Raw genomic sequence first — 14,561 nt, 5'->3', positions numbered from 1 at the left:
ACAACTTTATTAGATTTATTTTCATTGGTTATAGCTCATTTTAAAATCACTTCTTGATTGGGAATAAGTTAGGATAAGCGAGGTTTTAAGAAAATTAAATTTAGAACCAAACCACGTTGATAGGAAAGGCTGAAAATAAATTTCCTCATCACAGACAAAACTCTGAATTTTTAAGAAATGCAAGATGCTTACGAGAACACATAACATTGAAGAGACGTTGAAACAACTAAGTGTGCGTAGTTCAGAGATGCTTTAATGACTCTATCACGGAATTCCAGTAAATCCACTGCATCATTAAGAACATTGCGAACCTAAACAAGGAAAAATGAAATACCAACAAACAACATTAAAATACATCAGCATTTTAATTAGGTAAGTGAGCAAGATTTTGAAGCATAAAATTCAATGCACTCTAGATTACCTAATCATATAAAAGACTTCAGTAGGAAATAGCCATAAGACAACATACTTGGTTTATATAAAAGTCAACTAACAAAAGAAAGACATTAAAAAAACTTCTTAGAAATGTAGATTTCTAACCTGAAAGCCAATCTGAATGTCAATGTAGCAATGGAGAAATAAGGTGAAAAATGCTGTAACACTGAGATATAGTAAATAATATATATGGCATATAGGAGTTGGAAAGAGACTATATGATTCCTATCCAAACAGTAAGAATGTCTCTTTTTAGGGCTAGGTCTTACTTTAAAATTTAAGTTCTTATAAAAAGCGATATAATAATTTTAAAAAATCAAAATGGAGTGGTTGGTATTAGTAAAGCTGCACAGCTGCACAGTGAAGAAGTCAAGCTGCACAGAGGGGCACAAGTATTTCCATATGTTAAAACATAGACAGACATAATATATAAAGAAGCTAAGTACCAACAAACAAATAAAAATTTTACTTATGATAGTCAAACCATTATAAAAGTAACAGAATAAAGTTCGCAAGGATTTTAACCCTTGGCAGTATCTGCTTACAACCCTGAAGTTGATAAACTATCTGCAACAAATTAAGAAAAACATCGAGCAAGCTAAATTTATCTAATCTCTTGTCAATACCAAAATGGGTCGGACATTGTAAAAGGTGGAAGTAGAGAAAAAGAGATTAATTGTACCTAGAAGTTAGAATTTTAAAAAATTTCCCTTAAAATGTTATCATCTTTCTAAATAAAATGTGACTATAGAAAGGGTATGGAAAAAAGTTAAAAAGATAAAGCCAAACTTCTTTTAAGTACTTCTTCAAAGCACTTATACCTTATACCTATAAGGCATATTATATTTTTATTATCTGCTCTTCAACTCCCATCCCCAGAAAACTACCACCATGATAGATAACAAAATTACATATACATATATTCCTTGACCAGCAATCTTACTTCTAGAATTCTATTGCAAAGACAAATAAGCAAAATCATGAAATAACACACACATGAAATGCTGTAACTATCTATAGCTCTATTGGTAATAGCAAAAGACTGGAAACAGCCCAAATGTCTATCAGTAAGGGATAGACTGAATAAACTATGGCATACTCACAAAGTGGAATACTACACAGCTCCAAAAAGAAAGAAGATCTATAGAGCGATCTCCAGGATATAGTGTAAGGTGAAAAATGCAAGATGCAAAACAATGTGTACAGTATAAAACCTTTCATCTAATGAAGGGAAGGATATGAAGATAAATGGAATTTTTTTTTTTCTTAAATGAATACTTTAAATCAGTATATAAACAATTAGGTAAGCTTATGGAGAAGCTGACCAAGATACCTACACTGGGAGATGTAAGTATCTAAATTTCCAATATCTTATTTTTTTACATACTGTTTATTCAAGTTGTTTACTGTATAAATTTTCATGTGCCACATTAGAAGTCCTTTATTGTAAAGACCATTCTTTTGTCTGATGACAAACAGCAGCCATACTGTTAGTGATTATTCTGGACCTCCATGTTGGATAAATTCAATTTCTTCTTGAGATACAAGCTTCTTTCTGTATTTCTGAGGTAATATTTTCATTATTTCTGCAGTGTCTGGTGGACCCTGATGCATGCAAATCTGGTGATTTACTCCCTTTAGAATGCTGTGAAATTGAAGAAGAGTGAAATGGTAGTCCTGCTGATCTGAAACTTCTGATACACTGGGTTTACGCTTGTCTCTTCTGTCAGAGTACCATATTAATGGAGTATGTAGCTTGACTACTGGAATGACCCTGCCAGCAGATGCCATCTTGCTGTCCATCATCACCTTGCGATGGGGCAGCTTCTGGGGTGCTTGCTAGGCACAGAAATAATAGGAGCTCTGAGGAGTTGGGGATGGGCCCTACCTGTGATATATGGATTTGTTTATGTTACAGAAACAAAGCAAGAAACCCAAAACACTACTCATAACATATTAATTGATGTTGTTATTTTAAACTGTATTTTGGGATATAGTTTAATATATATGTGTGTGTGTATGTGTGTGTGTGTGTGTGTGTATATATATATATATATATATATATATGGTAAGATAGGCCAAAGATGGGACCATTTGAGCATTAAATAATGGTTCTCTAAAATATTAAAATCTACAAGTTTATAATGACAACATCATCATCAACAACAACATTCATGGGGAAATCAACTCATTATTTGAAAATTGGTAAATTCAGAAAATAACTTCGTAACTATTTCACCTCAGAGTAACCAAATGGTTGAAAAGGCAGTGTCTCATGGAAGAACTTTAGCTAATAAATGTGTTAGGAATGGTAGAATTACAAGATTACCATTTTGCAAATCCCAGTGAAATATGGTTCTAGACAAGTATTATCAATGGCTGCTAAAAATATTAATGTAAAAGCCTAAAGAACTCTTCAGACTTTTTTTAATGATTGATGAACCAAGACTTACAATACCTGAACATATTAACCATAGCATCACTAAAAGAGAGCTAAGGTGACATATGTTGTCTCTTGATGTGATGCAACAAGTCCACAGCATTGATTACGAAGTGTTCTTTATCCTTATCAAGGCTCTAAATCTAATAACCAGTTTACAGGAAATACAGGGGTTAGATGAACACGTTAAGTGGAATCACACCATAAGAAAGCAAATGGGAAAAAGTGAAGAATTCAGCAGAACAAACCACCTGGCCTCTTAAGCAAATAAGAAAGAGAAGAAATTGTTTCAGATTTAAAAAGACTGAAGACACAAATCAACTAAATGCAAAGTGAAACTTTGTTTCCTGACATTAATAAATCAACCATATAAGTATGTATTCAGAAAATAACTGGAGAAGTGGGACCTGTTATCATAGAAAGATACATTGAGTAAACAACTAGAGAAATGTGAAATGCTACTATGGTTATGATAAAATAAACAGTTTAATCTTTTGGACACTTTTAAAAAGTCTTACTACAAAACAGCAATGTTGGACTATATTAAAGAAAAAGACACTGATATGTTTGCTTCACTCTTCAGTGAGTAGGGGAATGACTGCAAAAGGGGGAGTACTCTGATCATAGGTGCTTCAAAGGATTGGTGTTGTTCAGGGAAGAAGACATTATTGTGGCCTGAAATCAGCAATGAAGGATAAGGAAGACATCCACTCAATCTCTAGACCTGGCATAAAGGGGAAAAACACTTCTACTTGAGAAGTCTGTAGAAGAAACACTGCTCTCAGGAATTAGCCAATTTTGACTTGAAACAAAAATGTGAAGAGGGCCTTCAGTAAAAAGGCTGAGTTGTGTCTGCAAAGCCATGGATGCATACTGCAGGTTGCATACTAGGGCAAATGGAAAAAAGGGCTAAGAGAATGGGTCCCCTAGAACCAAGCAGGCCACGACTGCAGGAGGCATCTCTGCAAGTCTCTCTTTATTTAAATCCAAGATTTTTTGAGGTCTTTCATGAAAGGGAGAAGACAACTACCTTGCAGATCCCCATGCTCTGATTTTAAAGAGACCTAAATCAGGCCTAAATCAGGTTCAAGTACTTTTAGTTCCATTAGCTAGCAGAGCCACTCTCCTCCCTGCCTTTTCCACTCTGCTTCTGGACCAGGAGTCCAGCAGGTCAGAGACTTCACTCCACACTCTCCATTTTTGTTCCATTTCTGTTGCACAGAGATGTTTACCTTGTTTTTGAGTCCAGAAAAGTCTTTTTATTTTTATTTTATTTTTTAAGATTTTATTTATTTATTTGCCAGAGAGAGAGAGAGAGCGAGAGAGCACAAGCAGGGGGAAAGGCAGGCAGAGGTAGAGGGAAAAGCAGCCTCCCCACCAAGCAAGGAGCCCAATGCGGGACTTGATCCCAGGGCCCTAGGATCATCACCTGAGTCAAAAGTAGAGGCTTAACTGACTGAGCCACCCAGGTGTCCTGAGATAAGTCTTTTTAAAAATACATGTATTTCATATATTATTAATCTCTTTGGAGTCACAGGTAAGTCCCTCTCCCTAGTGTGAACTTAATGATACCATCTTAACCAGAAATCTACAAACTTTTTTAAAAGCCCATAATACCATCCTCTCTTAAAAACATTTTAAAGACAAACCATAAGTGACTCTTAATCTCACAAAACAAACTGAGGGTTGCTGGGGGGAGGGGGTTTGGGAGAAGGGGGTGGGATTATGGACATTGGGGAGGGTATGTGCTTTGGTGAGTGCTGTGAAGTGTGTAAACCTGGTGATTCACAGACCTGTACCCCTGGGGATAAAAATATATGTTTATAAAAAATTTAAAAAAAAATGTTTTTATTGTCAAAGAAAAAAAAAAAAGAGAGAGAGAGATTTTTCAACATATTAATCTAGGAGGTTCTGTGAAAACAGGGACCAAATTTATTTTCATTACAACTTCATTTCCCATTGCCTACCCCAAGGGCTGGCAAGTAGGGATCACTCCATAAATATCTGTTGAATGTGTGAATGAAGGTATTCTAAGAAAAACACTGAATAGGCCTAACTTAGCAAAAGTGTAACGCAAATGTTTTATAATCACTGAAAGAGTAAAATAAAAGACCTTTAAAAAAATTAAAATAGTGCTCTAGTTCTAAAACTTTGAAAGATTATTTAGAAACATTATTTTAAGTATAAAGGGAATTTGGATTAGAAAAGTCATTTTAGCACCTCCACTGTTCACTTTATCTCGTGTAAAAATCTTCTAATCTCTAGGACGACTCCTTTTTATTATGTAAGAAAAACTCCTCTTTTCTAGATATATTCTCATCTTGGGACATTTTTGAAAATAGGGTTAGAATTTATTTTAGCACTACTATATTAGCTAGCTCCCCATGCACTATGTGAATAAAATAATCAAGTCCCCAAATTAACTGATTAGAACACCCAATGCGGGGCACCTGGGAGATTCAGTTGGTTAAGTGTCTGCGTTTAGCTCAGGTCGTGGGGTCCTGGATTTGAGCCCTGCATCAGGCTCCCTGTTCAGCAGGTAGTCTGCTTCTCCCTCTCCTTTTGCCCTTCTCCCTGGCTTGTGCTCTCTCATGCACTCTCTCTCTCTCTCAAATTAATACATAAAATCTTATTAAAAAAAAAACTCACAATGCATTTTTTGTCACAGATACAATACTATAATGTTTTGGTTTCCAGGTTAATTAACAGCAATATCTATTTATACATAACATCATCTAGATCCAAAAACTAATTTACAGGAAATAGAGAAGTCAGAGGAGTATGTCAAACGACACCATAGTGATACAATTAGTAAAGTCCAGACTGTGGGAAACTCTGTTGAACAAACCAATTTGGTTTCTTCAACAAATAAAATGCAGGAGGTAAAAACAGAGATTGAAGGGGAATCTATAAATTAAGAGACTTAAAGACATGTCAACCAATTACAACTTGTAAACCACTTTGGATCTTCACTCAAACAAACTAACTTTAAAAAATGTGACAGGTAGGAAATGACTGAAAATTTGAACACTTCCTGGATGTTTGATAATATTAAAGAATTATTATTTTTAAGGTACAATAATGGTATTTTGGTTATGTTAAAGAGTCCCGGGGCACCTGGGTGGCTCAGGGGGTTCAAGCCTCTGCCTTCGGCTTGGGTCATGATCCCAGAGTCCTGGGATTGAGCCCAGCATTGGGCTCTCTGCTCAGCAGGGAGCCTGCTTCCTTCCTCTCTCTCTCTGCCTGCCTCTCTGCCTTCTTGTGATCTCTGTCCGTCAAATAAATAAATAAAATATTTTTTAAAAAAAGAGTCCTTACCTTTTAGTTGTATACTGAAAATTTTACAGATAAAATATATCTGAATTGGTTTCAAAATAATGGGGAAGGAGGAAGATACGGACATAGATGGGGCAGGCTTGATCATGGGTTGATGGTTGTTAGGGCTGGGTAATGAGTACCTGGAGACTCATTACACTGTTCTGTCTACTTCTGTGTAGGTATTAAATTCTCCATAATAAAAAGTTTAAAAATTTAAAGATAAGTGAACAGAACAAAGAAAAACTACAATGTAGAGCTAACTATTATTAATCTAGTAATATTATTCAAATTTAAAAATCTAGATACTTAAACTAAAGAATATTTGAGTAGACCTAGAAATTACAAGACATATGTTTCCAAATAATTACAATACTCTGGATTCTCAATATGAAGACAGAGGCAACAGTTACAGATAGGAGGAAGAAGACTTAGAAGGTACAGGTTCACCTTTCTCTGGCAGAGGGTTTGCCACTAGCACATAGTCATTGGCCCCTTCCTCCTACCTTTTGCCAACCAACTTTTAAAATATTTGTTGAGCATTTATCATATGTAAGACACTGAGCTTGAATGAAACACAGTGCTGTGCCTTTAAGAAGCTTATAATTGCATTGATAACTCCTCCCACTGGACTTTTCCACCTATCTCCCACTGCCACATTCTAACCTTCCTGTTTTATTTTACTCCAAAAGTACTTGTTTTTCTCTCCCTAATTCCCAGTAAAAACTTCTTACCATTTTCCCACTTTAGCTTGCCTAAGTAATTCTTAAAAGGAAAAAAAATTTTAAAAAAATCAGGTTAAATAAGCTTCTACAATAATAAATAAATAAAATAATAAAACCCGGACAGTGACTAGCAGGTTAGGCCTGCCATGGGGTCAGCCCCTAACTGGAGTGATAAGATCAAGCTTGTCACAGCTTCTTCCCCCCCTTCTTCAACTGAATCCATACATTCCCTAAACGCTTTGAGTTTCACCATCCCTGCCTCAACCCTACCACCAGAGTAGCTGTGGGCACTTGGGTTCTATAATGGTGAGAGGTTCTTAACTTTAGGTCATGAAAAAAGTCATTAATGGCCTAGTTAAAATATTTCCGATATAACTGAATTTTTATAAACTTGATTTAAATATACTTAGTGAAGATAATTCCATATTCTGTATAGTGAGCTGACGAGAGAAGAAGCAAGGTTAATCAGGCATGGAACATAATCATACCTGCATGGTTCTTCGTTTAGTTAATGTTACTTGAAAATTTTTCCACTCCCAGCGTTGTTCCACCACATGTGCAAAAACAACATGCCCATTTCCACAGGCTCCAGCAATCTGAGTGCCGTCAATTGACCATGCGATGTTAAATATGCTGCCAGTGTTGGGCTTTTCTAAGGCATATGACCACTGGAGAAGAAAAAATGAGAGAAAAATCGATACACTGAAAAAAAAATCTTAAGTTTTAAATTGAGCATACATTAACATTTTAAGATGATTTTTAAAAGACTGTGCCTTTATCCTAGAATTAATATTTTTCATACTAAAATGTGTACTGAACAGAAGATATGGATGTAATTTTTAAAGTACATAGTAGAATACAACAGAAGTATGTAAAATCTCTCAAGCACTGCAAAACAGCCATACCATTTCCATTAGCATTATTATTATTAAGTAATAATACTGAACGGGTTAACACAAAGACTCTATAGAAGAAAAAAAAGATACCTTGCTATTAATTCTTAAGGATCTCTATAGTCCCTACATCTGAAAGATTGGTTTTAATATTCCAATAGTGTCACTAAAAAATTGAAACTAAACACACAATATAACTAAGACATCTCTGATATACATTTTAAATCATGAAAGATAGGTTAATGGATCTTTTCTTTTTTTTCATAATGTAGTAAATATAATCTCTTCTAGAGTCTACTACCTTTTTGAGAAAGTTACCTAATCAATAAGCATCAACTGGGATGAAAGAGACTCTGTGTGTGTGTGTGTGTGTGTGTGTGTGTGTGTGTGTGTGAATAAGACAGTAAGAAAAAGACTTTTAAAAGATGCTATTACAAGGAGCACCTGGGTGGCTCAGTGGGTTAAAGCCTCTGCCTTCGGCTCAGGGCATGATCCCAGCAACCTGGAATCGAGTCCCACATCAGGCTCTCTGCTCAGCAGGGAGCCTGCTTCCCCCCCCACCTGCCTCTCTGCCTACTTGTGATCTCTGTCTGTCAAATAAATAAATAAAATCTTAAAAAAAAAAAAAAGATGCTATTACAAGCATTTTCTTTCATTTATTCAGATGCGACATAAATATTTGCTAAAAGGATGATTTATTTATTTGACTAAATTGATATACATTCTCTTCCCATTCTTCCAACCTTACAGCCCAAAGTCAAATTAAGTCTTGATTTTTTTTGTTGTTGATTTTTTGGTTGCTCTTGGGGGGTATTTATTTTGTTGCACAATATTGCTGCTTCAAATGTGTTCATTGTTAGCTATGGGCTCACTGACCAAAAAATGTGGAGAAAATGGGAAAGATATAGAAAAAGATTCATTAATTCACACTACTATCAAAAAAGACTTTAAATTCCCTATAAAGTTCATATATACAATAAATATGCTGAATGACTCACTCTTTCCACTCACTGACACTTCCTTTAAACCTCTATCTGTTGCTTAAGTAAAAGGTCTATAGGGTGCCTGGGTGGCTCAGTTGGTTAAGTGACTGCCTTTGGCTCAGGTCATGATCCTGGAGTCCCAGGGTTGAGTCCCCACATTGGGCTCCCTGCTAAGCGGGGAGTCTGCTTTCCCTCTGACCCTCACCCTCTTATGCTCTCTCTCTCAAATAAATAAAATCTTTAAAAAAATAATAATAAAATGCCTATTAAAAAAGTCATCAAGGAGAAGGTAATAAACGAACTTTCACTTCATCAGCAGTATGAAAATGTTAGAAACTTCCTTTTCTAAAATTAAGAAGAGCAAGTTCAAGAAAAGAATATATATAATAGTTGAAATCAGATTTTTAAAAATAAGACAACATTAAGGATACCAACAATATGCTTCTGGCAATAAAATGAAATCAACTCATTTGTGTTTGACAAACAGTATTATGAAATCCTGCATGACTACTATTTTACATAAAAATTAAGTGGTTGGTATAGGCAAATGAGGCTTATTGTTAATATACAAAACAGATTGGACTAGGCTTATGGCACATCTGTCATTCTAAAACTAGTCTATTCTCATGGTGTAGATGCAACAAAGATCTTATTTTTAAACCACAGATTCATATTTTAAAATATTACTTTTTTTGAGAGAGAGAGAGAGAGAGCATGTGAGAGCAGGGACTGGGAGTGGCAGAAAGGAGCAGAGGGAGAGAAAGAATCTTAAGCAGGCTCTATGCCCAGCGTGGTGCCTGACACAGAACTTGACCTCACAACCCCGAGATGATGACTTGAGCCAAAATCAAGAGTCAGATGCTTAACTGACTGAGCCACCCAGGTGCCCCTTAAACCTATTTACTCTAAAGTATGATCTTAAAATACCCAAAGAACCAAATCAGCCAGAAAGATACATTTTACTAAAATTAAACATAGAAAAATGTATCTAAAAACCCCTGGATGACTGATCCTAACTAAAAGGAGAAACTGGAAAGAAATGTGTAGATAATACTATCATCACCCTATATTTCTCTGACTTCTTTCAGTCTGTAAGGTTCATTAACAATGACATCTGCAACATGCAACTTATCTCTAAAAACAAACTTCAAAGAATATAACAGTACCATGATATAAGTTATATTAAATATTTATTTTTTATTTAAAATTAAGAAGTGTTTTCTTTTAGATGACTCTATTAGTTTCTAAAAAAAAAATACAAGCACAAGCAAATCATCAAAGAATGGGTCTTTAATAGTTATGAAATCTGGGGGGTGGGGTTGGGAGATAAGGTGATTTTGTCCAGTCAGTAAATTTAATAATTATTGGTAAGTCAAAGGATCTATTTATCATCTGTGCTTTAAACAGACTTCTAGGGGTGCCTGAGTGGCTCAGTCAGTTAAGCTTCATTAAGTATCTATCCTACTCTTACTTTCAGCTTGGGTCCTGGTCTCAGGATCATTGGATTGAGCCCCCATTTGGGCTCCACGCTCAGCAGGGAATCTGCTTGAAATTCTCTCTCTCCTTCTCCCTCTGCCCCAACCCTGCTTCTGTACTCTCTCAAATAAATAAATCAAGTAAATAAAGAGACTTTTAATACTCTAAGCCTCTTCTCTTCCCAAATATGCCATGGAATATTCATGTTTGTGTTTCAAACTCTAGAAAGAAATAAGGCAGCCTCCCTAGATGTAATTTAGTGATAGTAGTAGTAAGAACCGTGAAGATTAATTTTTAAATATCCTTCTCACTTAACATTTAACACTTTTCTTTTGCTTTAAGGCAACTATCCCTTACTTTAGGATATGACTGGGCCAGGAGCATCTATATTCCCTGTGATCTTGTTAGAAATGTAAATTAGTGGACCCAACTCCTCTGAGGGCCAGGAAACTTTTAATGAGTTCTTTCGGGGATTCTTAAGCATGGGAAAGTTAGGACACTGGTTCTTAACTCTGGTTGCACATTAGAATCACCTGGGATGCTTTTATAAAAGATAACAAAACCCAGGGACCCAATCAGTTAAGTCCAGAAATTCTTGGGATGAGATCTGGGTACATTTTTTTTCAAGTTTTCTATGTGATTTTAACATACAGCCACTGTTCTACAAGAAAAGCAAAATCTGTAATTTGGTCTAAGACTATCATTAACAACTGGCTCACTATTAATACCCTGCCAATTCATCTGCCAGCTCTTGAGAAAATTACATGACCGATGTCTTGGCCTCTAATCCAGCTTCTCATATTTATGCGTAAACTTGTTTTTTTTACAGTTGTTACCAAGTCCAAGCTTGCTCTGCTCACCACCTGACAGGGCAATTAAGTTGAGAGGCTAGATGACAGGGCAAGGAGAGTGATTTTGTTTGTAAAGAAAGACCGTGTAACCTCTTTGTCTTTGATCAGTTGATCTTTGAGTACAGGAATCTGGTCATGTAGTTTCTGTATATCCGTCCTCATCTCGAGTGAGTTAGATTTGGGTAAAAAGCAGTTTTGGCAAAGCTTATCTGTAACAGCCCTGAGTGCAGGGCTAAGTAGAACTTTCTAAGCAAGGGAAATCAAGGCAATATGGAGTCAGACATGCTAAGTTTCTCCTTGTTACACATTCATCAACCTAATTTTTCCTCTCTCACTTTTTATTATTAGAATTCCAAATAAACTAAAGTAGGAAGAGTAACAGAAAGCACTGGTTTTCAAACTTCAGTGTGCATTAGAATTACCTAGAGGGATTGTTAAAATAGATTACTGGACCCACTCCAGTTTCTGATACAGTAGATGTAGGGTGGGTACGGCCAAAACATGTTAGATGACACCACGAGACTGCAGATGGCAAAATCCAGACTGTGGGAAACTACAGGACATGACCCAGTTTCTTTAACTAGAGAAAATTACAAAGGGAAAAAAATTTGGAAGGGGAACTTAAAGATCAATCACAATGACTGTATCTTATTTGCATCTTAATTTCAACAAACTGAAAAAGAAAAGAGTTGAAAAATTTGAACAGTGACTGGATATTTGCTAATATTAAGGAATTTGTTAATTGTTTTAGGTGGTTGTCCACTATAAGCAACATGAAAATTAAGAGATATCTTCCCCCTTCCCTTTTTCCTGTGTCTGATTTTAAGTAGTATCTTTTTATTCCCAATTAACATCTGCAAGCAACCTTATTCTACTTTTCATACACTTCCATTCTACTCCCATTTTTGCAATGTGTGCCTATAGCTGATTCCCATTATACTGTATCCTTCACAGACATTTTGTCTTAGTTCTCAGTAAATATGTATCTTGTGCTGACAATCAGTACTTATTTTGCTATAACCCTAGTCATATTATTAATCTGAAGCTAATTCTCCAGTAGACTCCTTGAAATACTTATGGGAACCACATTCCCTGAGTCCTTACATGTTTATACCAGTTTGTTTCAGACCTTTAAAGTTCAGAATGGCCAGATATAAAATGTTTGGCTCGCCTATTCTTTGAGTATCCTATGTTTACCTATAGTCTAGCATAAAGTGTTGTTATCAAAGTCTAGTGACATTTTCAATTTTCTCCCCTATATGAGTGACTTAGTCTTCTCCTTTGATGTCCACAAAATTTTTTTCTTTTTCTTTAAACTCCTATCGTTTTTTTTGTTGTTGTTGTTTTTGTTTTTAGCATATATCTGGGTGTTGGCTATCTGGGTCAATTCTCCTAGGTATCTAGTATGCCTTTTCAATATCAATTTAAAATCCCTTACGTTTGAGGAAATCTTTCTGGAGTGGTAGCTTTTAGTATTTGTTCTGTTCATAACTTTGGGCTTCTCCTTTGAAGACTACTATTATATATACTTTGCATCTTTATTTTCTGTATCTATCATTTTCTATCAAAACTTTGTATCTCTTTTGCCCTTTCCTTGTTTTCATTTTACTTCCTATTATCCCTTAAGGCAATATCCATTGTTTATTTGCCTTATATTCCTTCTAGTTTCATCTTCACTTCTGTAATAATTTTTCCCTTTTTTATAATCCCCTTCTGAGTTCTGCCATCTCTAGTCTCCCTTTCTCTAGTCACCTCATTTCTTAATTTTCCTAGTTTTGATTTATATGGTTATTTCATAGCTTTTGCATGTTTTTAATATCCTTCAACTTGTTTTGAATTATTTGGCAGGGCTTGTCTATTTATGGCATGCCTTCATTATCTTTGGCAACATTATGTAATTTGACTAAGATCCTGTTCTGCGACTATGATCCTACAGATTTCTGTCCAGTTTCAACTTCTATTTGAACTGATTAGCCTGTCTCACTTTCAGGCATTTATTGGCAAATTGGGAGTTCTTTTCTCATGATCTGAGACGCCTAGCTGTCTTTCCTCTGCTTCCTCACACACAGATGCTGAGACTATGTTTACATGTCGAAATACCACTATTTTGGGAAACCACTTGGATTTGGGAGTTTGTAGGAATATGATATCATCTAAGTTTTGTTGTAGTGGCTGTCTGTGGAATTTTCTGTTTTATGGGGAGATTTGAAAAGATTCAAAAATTATGACACTATACCCAACAACATAGATAAATCTCACAGACATATGGTTGAATAAAAAAAATTAGATGAAAGTAAAAATACTGTATGATTCCATTTATATAAAAGTCACAAGCAGGCAAAACTAAACTATGATGACATAGTCAGAATAGCAGTTACAATAGAGGAGTAACTAACTGGGAGGAAACCCAGTGAAAGTTTCTGGGTTGTTAATATTTTTCATATCAGTGAGTGGTGGTTTCTTGGGTATTTACATATGTAAAAATTTACTGTGCTTACACATAAGATACTGTATATGTTATATCTTAATTTTTAAAAAATGCTACCTCTGCCATTATCTTTCCCCCTTAACCTATTTTTATTGAAATTATGCTTTGCTTTCATAGTTTGAGTGTTTTGAGACATAACATAATATTGAACTAAAATAAGTATACAACATCAATACTAAAAAGTAAAAAGATACATACAAATATATGTGAACCATGTCTGTTCATAAAATATGTCTGTTCAGAGGCACCTGGCTGGCTCAGTCAATACAGCATGTGACTCCAGATCTCAGGGTTTTAAGTCTAAGCCCCATGTTGGGTATAGAGATTACCTAACAAAAAAAAAAATAAAAAAAAAAAGGTCTGTCCGAAGACTTGAAAGGTACACAGGTTCATACAAATATGAAAATATTAATTTTTTTGGTATGTTATGATTATCACATTATATTTTGGTTTTGTTTTCATTATTTTTGTTATTTTGATTTTTTGTTGCTAATTTCCTCAAAATATAAGCTTTTTTGTTTATCTAATTAAACTGTTTAATATTAATCACTATTTGTGCCTTCACAATACTGGTAAAGTTTGTGCCTTCACAAAACTGATGAAGTAGTCTATCTTTCCCCCCTAATTCAAAGCAATAAATTGATTGCAGCAACCACAGTTTTCTTAGGATACAGAGTATGAAAAGGTAAACAAATACTAATTTTGGCTTGGTTAAGAACAAATAATTTCTAAAAACACAAGATAAGCAAAGAACAGAAAAAAAAGCAATAGAAAAGGCAGTAATTATAAAATAAGTTTATAGAACACAAATGTGATCTGTATTCACAATATGTTATTCAAGTAAAACATCAATGTTACTTTCAGCTGCCTATAAGAAGCACTATGTCACTGAGCAAGAGCACAGCAGTTGTTGATGGGCATGCTTTTGAGAGGTTTAGCACTATTTTTTTCTAAA

General features: G+C 35.1%; 1 protein-coding gene and 1 pseudogene across 9 annotated transcripts in view; both read right to left on the bottom strand.

The window, feature by feature from the left end:
• IFT80 (intraflagellar transport 80) overlaps positions 1 to 14,561 on the bottom strand; it is a 113,145-nt gene that overhangs the window by 39,425 nt on the left and 59,159 nt on the right. For all 9 annotated transcript variants that reach the window (XM_059391648.1, XM_059391640.1, XM_059391642.1 and 6 more), the window contains 2 exons: positions 7,404 to 7,583; positions 193 to 311 (listed from right to left, as the gene is read on the bottom strand). In XM_059391648.1, coding sequence (XP_059247631.1) covers positions 193 to 311; positions 7,404 to 7,583 — 299 coding nt within the window. The remainder of the gene's footprint in view (positions 1 to 192; positions 312 to 7,403; positions 7,584 to 14,561) is intronic.
• LOC132010116 (alpha-ketoglutarate dehydrogenase component 4-like) lies at positions 1,933 to 2,241 on the bottom strand (annotated as a pseudogene).

The sequence above is a fragment of the Mustela nigripes genome, chromosome 2 (assembly GCF_022355385.1).
Source record: "Mustela nigripes isolate SB6536 chromosome 2, MUSNIG.SB6536, whole genome shotgun sequence".
Taxonomy (NCBI): Eukaryota; Metazoa; Chordata; class Mammalia; order Carnivora; family Mustelidae; genus Mustela; species Mustela nigripes.
The sequence above is the reverse complement of the archived record's forward strand: the minus strand, read 5'-3'. Positions and strand labels throughout refer to the sequence as shown.